General features: G+C 36.3%; 1 protein-coding gene across 1 annotated transcript; it reads right to left on the bottom strand.

Annotated features, from left to right (window-relative positions):
* Positions 1 to 1,224: 1,224 nt before the first annotated feature.
* LOC124633461 (cytochrome P450 9e2-like) lies at positions 1,225 to 6,666 on the bottom strand. The gene is made up of 9 exons (XM_047168690.1): positions 6,400 to 6,666; positions 5,850 to 6,013; positions 3,830 to 3,946; positions 3,326 to 3,531; positions 2,947 to 3,082; positions 2,629 to 2,844; positions 2,428 to 2,525; positions 2,080 to 2,248; positions 1,225 to 1,781 (listed from the first exon to the last, which is right to left on the bottom strand). The coding sequence occupies exons 1-9, from the start codon at positions 6,606 to 6,608 to the stop codon at positions 1,615 to 1,617; spliced, it is 1,482 nt and encodes a 493-aa protein (XP_047024646.1). The 5' UTR covers positions 6,609 to 6,666; the 3' UTR covers positions 1,225 to 1,614.
* Between the last annotated feature and the right edge of the window lie 3,486 nt (positions 6,667 to 10,152).

Below are 10,152 nucleotides of genomic sequence, written 5' to 3'. Positions count from 1 at the left end.
TGAAAAGAAAAATGCGCGCCGATGCTCTCCGACCCGGTCTATCTGAACGGACCCTAAGGGTTGATGTATTAAAATCTCGCTGTGGCGTGTAAGGGTTTGGTTATTTTCTGACATCGTTTCAAACGAGATATTGAAGCTACCAGGTCATCAGCACGAGAAAGCGATATTTAATTGACAGTTATATAGTCAAGCTGTCGCAAGAGCGGCTGCTGAGCACGAGGTCTCGGGTTCGATTCCCGAGTCGGGCTGAAATCGCTTTGTGGGTTTTAGAAGACTTTCACAAAGCAGCCGGGACCTGGAAGCTGGTGATTGATACACCCGTGCATCGGAGAGCACGTAAATGTCGGTCCTGCGCCTGATCTCTTACCGGTCGTGTCGGATTGCCGTCCCATCGGGTTATGAGAGTGAAGGAATAGTGAGTGCACCTGTGTCTGCGCAAATGCTCGTGCACTTTAATATGTCCTGCGTAGTTGGCTAATCTCTTTACATGAGAACAGCCGCCGTAGCCGATAATCGGCTAGGAGGACATATAACCTATAATTTAATTGACAAATGTCTATTCAGAGCAATGAAAGTCTAGAAAGTTAATATTAACATTTTAAAGTGGATTTCAATAAACTATCTAGGTATCTGTTGAATTGCTTATTAAATAAAGATAGGGATTCGACATAACTCGTGCGTTTGGGGCACTTTCTAATTTTCATTCAAACAGGTATAAGTAATAATTAAAAAACTGCTTTAGAAACAATTTCATGAGAATAATAAATATTAAATGTAAATAAGCGTTTTAAGTGCTTGTAAGGAATCCATTAGCAGATGATTAATCTAGAGCTTAGCTAAATTAGATTCCATGCACTATTTAAACGACTTATATCTTTATAAGAATCTTTTTATTCAGTCTAAATGACTTGAATATATTTTTATAGACTATAAAGATTTTCATAAACCCAATAAATACAATAACTATATACTTAGCTATCCAACTAAATGGAGCCATACTTATGATGCCAAATAGAAGAATAAAATTAGAAACTCTCAAACAATTATAATTCCCTGGTACATTCATCAACTTTAGCCTCAAAATATCGCATTACATTCGAACATAATTTATGTTTTCTTCCAGGAAGGTCGGTCAGCGCGTGTAAGTTATATTTATGTAGGCATCGTGTATATCAGTTGTCAGCAACAAAATTAAACTTTTACATACATAAAATAATCAAGTAAAACAGTGTATTATTAATTTTTATTGTAAAAAAAATAAAAATAAAAAAAAAATGTGTCACTTATTTCCTAGTTATAGTATAGATAGCATGCATATGTATGTGTGTTTATTATATTCTTTATTCAAAACAAGTAAACCACGACGACAATGGCATTTATCTTTTCTCTTTAAAAAAAATGCGTTCTCTTGTGAGTCTATCGAAAGAGAATGATGTGAGTATTCCAGTTCAAAATCTAAACATTAAAAAAAAAAACCTCGAGCAACAGGTGAAATTGTTAATTGAACTAATATTTAACAACAAAAAAGGCTCACTTTTACAAGAAAAAACACAATACTCTGGTTCTTATTATAAAATGGCACGTTATTTCATAACTCCTTTCACATACATTTATTTATTCTCTCTTCTGAAATTTGACCCAAGTACCATTAGCAGCCTTGATGTTAAAGTTATGAGGCTTCAACTTGATTGGATCCATGGTCTTCTCAGTTTTTACAATGTTGAAGTTGAGAATAATGTCGTACAACAGCACTTTGATCTCCATCATTGCGAACCTCATGCCTGTGAATGGAAGATCCTATTAGATATGCATTCCTAGTATTGATAAAAAATTTTGCGCTTTAATTTATACGTTTCTTTTGCAGAGTTCGTCAAATAACTTTGCGTTCGTCATATTTTGGGTACGATATTTTTACAAAATGTGCGAAAATTATGTTGTTATTGCCTGATTGGTGAAAATTTTAATTTAAGAAGGGCAGCGTTACTTAAAGACAACTCAATTAGTTTAAGTAAATTCACAAGTTAATTATTACTTCTTAAATTCAATTAGTGTAAAATCAGCTGGTATTTTTTTATTTACCAATACAAATCCTGGGGCCACCACCGAAAGGCGCGTACGTGCAAGGTTTGATAGTATGCTTGTTCTCTTCAGAAAACCTTTCAGGAATAAACTTGTCTGGTTCGGGAAAATATTTGGGATCCATATGCAAACAGTTCACCATGTTGTAAACTATGTCGCCAGGTTTCAGCTGTAATCGAAGAGAATTTTTATGTTTTGAAATTATAAAAAAAAAATAAGCTGTGTCAATTCGGCTAATCCTCTGAATAGATGATATTATTTCTCTGTGTTGTTCAAAATTTCAATTCGCATCGTAAATACGAAGAAACCAACTATCGTCTCTAAAGAATGAATTTTTAAAGTACTCACTGTGTAAGGACGTCCTCCTTCCCTCGGTGGGGGTAGCTCGTATGTCTTCACACAGGTCCTGTCCATAAAAATGGCAGGCGACCACTTCCTCATGGTTTCTAAAACAAAACTCATTTCAAACACACACCTTTTAACTTTCTGGAATTGCCAATAACATTCAATTTTGTATATCTTTCAAGACAGTTTCGAAAAGTTGCATACCGTTAATTACACATTCCATATATTTGAGTTCGCTGAGACTGTCAAACGTTAGCTGTTTCTCCTCCTTATGCCGTCTGCACTCCTGGTACAATTTCTCTTGGACATCAGGGTGTAAGGCAATTTCGTGAATTGTCATTACCAGGGCTGTTGCGGAGGTTTCGAAACCAGCCGCAAAGAATATAAAAACTTGAGAAGTTAATTCATCTGCAGTCCATTCTGTGAAAAATATATACAAATTTAAACAATGCTGATGCATTATTAATTCAATGAAACTTCATGCATTGACGTATTATCAAACTATGTATTTTAATATTTTACCTCTAGGAGCCTCCATAAGCAGTTGTATCATGTCAGGGCGCTCCACTTTCTCTCTCTTTCTATATTCAATAGTAGAAGATACAATATTCCTAAAGAAATTGTATGTCCTGTCGGGAAACAGGTGGAAGCCTAATCTCTGTAAAAAAATATTTATTATACACAAACATTTTCATAATTAAGATCACTTTTAGGGCCCATTTCATCAACAGACGTTTACTTTAAAGACCGCTTAAACGACAAATTTTACTACGACATTATATTTTTGTGAAACTTAACTTTTTCTAATATTTTTTACATGAAAAACAGTGGTTTTTCTAAAATCGGACGTTTATCCTGTTGGTGGAAATGGCCCCAAGAAAGCTATTTAATTCATTATTACCCTGCCCAAATTAGGAAAACAAGTGTTCAGAATTATTATCATTTTCTGTTTCAATCCAAAATCAAAGATAGTTGTGCCAATCCTATAGAATTCATTGTTCCTATCCTGCAAAGAGTTGATCTTCAGGCCGAAGCCAGCAGACGCGATGACGTCATTCGTATACCGACGAATTATATCGTCCACTTCTATGTTCTGAGATCGGTGATCTGAAAACATTTGAAAAAGATGAAACTATCTTCTGGTTACCTACTGTTCTGTCGAAGGATTCAGTAAATTCAGTATTTTATTGTTATTTATCAATTTACCATTATATATGTATCTAATATCTATTGTCAAAGGAGTTAATAGCTAAGTAACTGTAATTGACCGACTAACTTAAGCAATGCAAGGCGCGGTCTATCTGTAGATGGGTGACCTGATAAGTCATGAAAGTCGAAAGTAAATGAAAGTTTCGAAAGTCACGTCAAATTGGCTGATTTATATCCTGTTTACATGTCTACTTACCATTCAAATACTCGATAATATTCTGTGAGTTTTCCAAAATCAGAGGCAGCATGTACTTCATTTTGGAAGAAGTGAACGCAGGACTTAACGTGGTCCTCATTTCTCGCCATCTGTCACCTACATAATCAAAGTACGGTTATAATTTCAATGATTATATAGGGCCCCGCGGTGACCCCATAAGATTACGGTCATACAATTAATTTATAGGAGCAACGGATGACCATTGCGACATTCAGATTCGTAATTTTATTAGGACATCACATGCCTACAACATTGACATATATGTATAATGTCGAATGGAAGATACATCTCTTCCTATATACCCACAATATTTTATTGATAATATGAATTTAAAAGAATTTATTAACAGGTAACCATTTCCCGCGGTTTGACCTACGACCCGAGGGACCACTCATATTTTCCGCACCCGGATAAAAAGGTGCCTACGTCCTTTCTCATTTCAATCGGTTCAATACTTTCACATTGAAAAATCGAGTCGTAATAATCGTAAAGTCGTAGTAATAGAGTCGTGGTGGCCTAGTGGGCAAAGAACCAACCTCTCGAGTATGAGGGCGCGGGTTCGATTCCAGGTCAGGCAAGTACCAATGCAACTTTTCTAAGTTTGTATGTACTTTCTAAGTATATCTTAGACACCAATGACTGTGTTTCGGATGGCACGTTAAACGGTAGGTCCCGGCTGTCATTGAACATCCTTGGCAGTCGTTACGGGTAGTCAGAAGCCAGTAAGTCTGACACCAGTCTAACCAAGGGGTATCGGGTTGCCCGGATAACTGGGTTGAGGAGGTCAGATAGGCAGTCGCTTCTTGTAAAGCACTGGTACTCAGCTGAATCCGGTTAGACTGGAAGCCGACCCCAACATAGTTTGGGAAAAGGCTCGGAGGATGACTTTCACATTGAAAAATATGAAATAATGATTTACCTACAGATTCATCAATAATTGAATTAAATAAACCTACATTTGGGCCACATAATGTTTCGTTCATCACATAATATGAAGTACAGTCGTGCAGTCAAAATTTAATTAATATAACAACTCGCATTAATTATGAAAGCGTGTGATAACAAAACTATCGGCTATATTCAATATTGGCTCAACAGAATGCAATTTCGTTGATGAAAATAACTGATCAATTTCAGTCACAAAGGAAAATTACTACCTATCTACGCACGGTATTATTTTTAACAAATTGTAAATAATTTTCTCAGAAGTCCAGTAATATTTTTAATTTTGACCCACATGTTTTAGTTGCTATAAGTTTAATCTCCTCAACGTGGCTGAAGTCCTGGTACCATTTAGAAACTAGGATTAAAGCGAAAGCCGCTTGATAAAACATTTCGAGGCCGTTATTTTTGTACCCACACCAATAACATGTCAACCCCACTTTATTTTGGCCTATTAGATCCTGTTAAAGAAATCAACTAGGTTATAAATTCAATAAGTCCTAGTCCCCTTCGACTATTAGAAGCCATCAACTCAACATTCGACCAATCAGAGGGGCTCGCAAATATTACGGTCAGACTCAACGTATATCTGAACCGAAATGTGTCAATGTTACGTTATCAACTATGCTATAGTTTTATGTGGAGTTATATATGAAGTTTTATATAGACTAACTATATAAACACCAAAATTCGAAAAACGGGTAGTCATTAATATCGGTTCCCGTCCCCGAAAATGAAATATACAACGTGAAAATTATATTCAAAGTAAACTACATAGGACATTACAAAAAAACAGTACAAAGACAGCTTCTGTCAAGCCCAGATGAATTTGCAGTCATACTATTTTTTAATTTCTAAATCCACCTTTCCTTTTTTTGGATGCCTATTAACTATGATTACTTAGGTACTATTAATTTGTTAACAATTTCTCATCGCTCTGTGTTTAGCGTTATGCAGCTTCGAAAGACCTACTAACTTTGAGAAACACCAGCCAGGGTTCACAAAGTTTTTGAAACATTTCATTACACATGATCACGTTTTCTTTCACAATTCATACCTTTCATCAAGAGCAGACTGCCAGCGAACAACGGATCTGCCTCTGCAGTGAAAAATTCTCTGTGGTCTGTGAAGTAATCGAAATCCTTGATAGTAATGCTCTTGATAAGCTCAGGATCTCGGATTATAAGCACCCGTAAGGTCAGCTCCACAAAGCCTACGTACCTAGAAATTAAAATAAAATTACAAAAAAATTACATTAATTTACATCACATGAATTTAGAGACAGAAATAATACATGGTGCCATAATTTCATATCGAGGTACCGCTTAAGGATTCATGCAAAAAAAATCTTAAAATCAAAATCTTATTTTTTTTTATTTTCTGCAGCGTATGGAAGAAATGTTCCTCAAGCCAACTGATTGCAAAATACAACGTTAACATAAAACAAATATTGTAACTGAGAACATTATTTTGCTCTGATAACTTTTTAATGTCGGCAAGTCGATTTATTAGATAAAGCTACGAATACTAAATTAACTCTTTTAAAATACAATGCTTATATGTTTTCTGTTATTTGTAAAACAAAATCCAAATACTGAAATACTCACTTTTCATCAGGGAACGCATCATAAACTGCAGTCATGTCATCCAAAAAATGTTTGGTCGTCAGCGTAGTTCCGAGTATATTGCCAAAAATTGGTATTCCGGGTAAAAACTTCACATCTCGTTGTTTGAAATAATTATGTACTTGTTTATAACTGTAGAAATAATACCCTAAGAGGAAGGTGAGTAGAAATATTACTATTTCGAATATCATATTGAACGAGCGTACGAGTGAGTGGACTGCGATTGTGTCTGCGTGAGCGCAAGTGAGCCGCAAGTACGGAGGAAATAGAGGATATAACTATTGGTTGATAGATATAGGTTGGTATATGGTGCCAAGGTCAAGCGCAATTGATCAGAAAAAAGTTGCATTGTTATCTATTTAACAAATAAATAAATAAATACAAGATTTTTGGGAACTTTTTTACTCATAGAATATAAAAAGACAGGTGTTTTTCTAAATTAATATTGAATTGTGATAAAAAATACAAAACATGTATTGTCATTTTAAATAAGTGCATTCATGCTTTTACGGTTTCGACGACGGTTTTTTTATAAACTCCAAATTTATCGTCACATAATCACACCAATATAATTTGAAGCTATTAATGTTAACTGTTTATAATATGAATTTCCATACAGATAGCAGATGTTATCTAACACCATCAATCCCGCTTGACTTTCATAAATTGAACCAACAATGTTAATGACTTCAATTGATAAAGGCGTAGTAGATAGTCCCGGAGGGTCAATTCTGCCCTCTTCAGCTAAAGAAATTTCGACCTTACTGTGTACTAAATACAGTTCAAAATTGACCAGCTGGCTAAGTGAAGTATTGTTTGTACACAATACGATGATAGTAAAAGGCGATTCCACGTAAACGCTAATAATAAATGATAGACGATGTAAACAGTTTTTGAGATAACAAATTCGCATCGTCACTTTTGAAAACATAAATAAACTTACAAATTGTCCCGATTAATTAACACTTAGGTTCATAGAACAGAACGATAAGTCAAGAATGAGTATTTTCCTTGAGATAGGAAATAAGCAAGTCATTGTGTATCTTACACTAGCTTCTGCCAGCTGTTTCACTCACATTCCCGAATAAAAAGGCTTAGCCTTCCTCAATAAGTAGACTATCTAAAGCTGAAACTCAAATCGGACCAGTAATTCCGGAGATTAGCGCGATCAAGCAAACAAACTAACAAACTCTTCAGCTTTTCGATATTAGTATCTTACAGAGAGAGATTCTAACAGACGTAACCTATCCCTGTTTCTTCATTGAGTTTAGGAGGCATGGTTACTCTTGTATCTTGTATCTATAGGTCATGTCAGCATTTCTTTATCGTTATCGGCCTAGTCTTTTCCCAACTAATACTAGAGTTCAATTCTAGTATAACGCGTAAGTATAGCGATAAAATCCGTAAAAGTAGTTTTATTTAAATTACCAACATATTCTTTTGACTTTCGTAGTACAGTAAGTTTCATAGTTTCTACAATGCATGTAACATTGTGTAAACTATGTACCTCTTGTTACTAGAGCAGTATATTTCGTTCGCTTTGATCGCGAATGCGGTTCTACTACTACAATTAGTTAATTACCGTCGGAACGCTAATTGAAACCTCGACAGACATAATAAATAGTTGCGATTCAATCGCTGTTATCTCAGTTTATCTATGCTAATTGCTATGTTATGTTTGTCTGTAGTGAAATATTGCTTATGTGTATTGTGACACGTTTAAAAACTAAATAAAGTACATAGACTCGTTATGCTTATTCTTACTAGTATTATCCTCCGAGCCTTTTTCCCAATCATGTTGGGGTCGGCTTCCAGTCTAACCGGATTCAGCTGAGTACCAGTGCTTTACAAGAAGCGACTGCCTATCTGACCTCCTCAACCCAGTTACCCGGGCAACCCGATACCCCTTGGTTAGACTGGTGTCAGACTTACTGGCTTCTGACTACCCGTAACGACTGCCAAGGATGTTCAATAACAGCCGGGACCTACAGTTTAACGTGCCATCCGAAACACAGTCAATGATGTCTAAGATATACTTAGAAAGTACATACAAACTTAGAAAAGTTGCATTGGTACTTGCCTGACCTGGGATCGAACCCGCGCCCTCATACTTGAGAGGTTGGTCCTTTACCCACTAGGCCACCACGACTACATTCATTATTCTTACTAGTAGGTATTTATATTCTTACATTATTCTTACTAGTATTATAATAGCGAAAGTAACTCTGGCAGTACCTCGGTCTCGCTAAATCGGCAAAACTATGGAACTTATTTAAATTAGATTGGTACATAGATAGTCTGGACACTTAACTGCCTCGTTGGTCTAGTGATCGCAAGCGCGGCTGCTGAACACAAGGTCCGGGGTTCCATTCCCGGGACGGGCCGAAATTGCTTTGTGGGTTTTAGAAGACTTTCACAAAGCAGCCCGCAGCCTGGAAGGTGGTGATTGATACACCCGTGCATCGGAGAGCACGTAAATGTCAGTCCTGCGCCTGATCTCTTTCCGGTCGTGTCGGATTGCCGTCCCATCGGGTTATGAGAGTAAAGGAATAGTGAGTGCACTTGTGTCTGCGCAAATGCTTGTGCACTATAATATGTCCTGCGCAATTGGCTGATCTCCATATATGAGAGCCGCCGTAGCCGATAATCGGCTAGGAGGACATCAGTCTGGACACTGAGAAATGACGTAAGCTACTACTTATCCAGTTGTGGGAAGAAGTAACTTCGGGACGCGGGTAGCACCCCGGGCAATAGTATCCCAAAAAAAACCTTACTAAATAAATTATTTGCAAAACTCAACTCTGAATTTTATTATGATTATAACCAATAAGTAATTTATTAAATGAGTCTATTTCAAAATTGATATGAAAGTAAACATTTGATTTTTGATGTTACCCGTTTGCAATGAATCTCAGCCATAAGAAGGTTGGAATTCATTAGCATAATGACCCAACCGATGGAAAACTGCTGAAGCGTCAATATTATCCGCACTGAGAAGCCTTTGATCGGGAAATATTCCCCACTTCTCCGTTTCTTCACTTCTATGTAATCAATAATGAGGCCAATTTTTATGTAATTGGTCAACATTATATTATTGATGCGTACATATAACCCAATTTTTGTATGATTTGTGAATGATTTTACAAGTGAATACTTTGTTCTGGTGGTAGGTAACTTGACAAGTTTTTCCACCATAAAAAACTTAATTTTTTACACCTAAATAAATATTCAAAAAAAAGAACTTAGGGTGCTTACATAAAGAAACAGGTTTCCGGTATTGACAAACCTGTACGGGTAGGTACCGATCAGTGCAGGTATAATATTTCAATACAATCGTACCGGCAACCTGTTTCTTTATAAAAAACCAACTCTTATTTATTTCTTAGAAAACTAGCAATATAATGTACCAGGAGCCCATGGGCCTTACTACAAAAACTTTAAACCCTGTTTTACACTTGTCTAATAAAATTTTGGCTGCAAAATGAACCATATGTCAACGTCATAATTTGTCATTTTTTAGACAAGGCATAAACTGACGTTTAAAAGTTTTTGTGGTAAGACGGCATATGTCTAAAGTGGTGTCGTATGAGGCACGAGGCAGCTAGGCGACATATAGTCGTTAGCCGCGATGACGCGGGCGCATCGATGCGATAATCCGTTCAGCCGGTTTATTTGTTACGGAGCAAGAATATTCTGGTAGTGGATGTGGCAATATTACCTACGTTCAAATAGCAA

The sequence above is a fragment of the Helicoverpa zea genome, chromosome 9 (genome assembly GCF_022581195.2).
Source record: "Helicoverpa zea isolate HzStark_Cry1AcR chromosome 9, ilHelZeax1.1, whole genome shotgun sequence".
NCBI classification, from domain to species: domain Eukaryota; kingdom Metazoa; phylum Arthropoda; class Insecta; order Lepidoptera; family Noctuidae; genus Helicoverpa; species Helicoverpa zea.
Note: the sequence above shows the minus strand (reverse complement) of the source record. Positions and strands in the feature narration are given on the sequence as shown.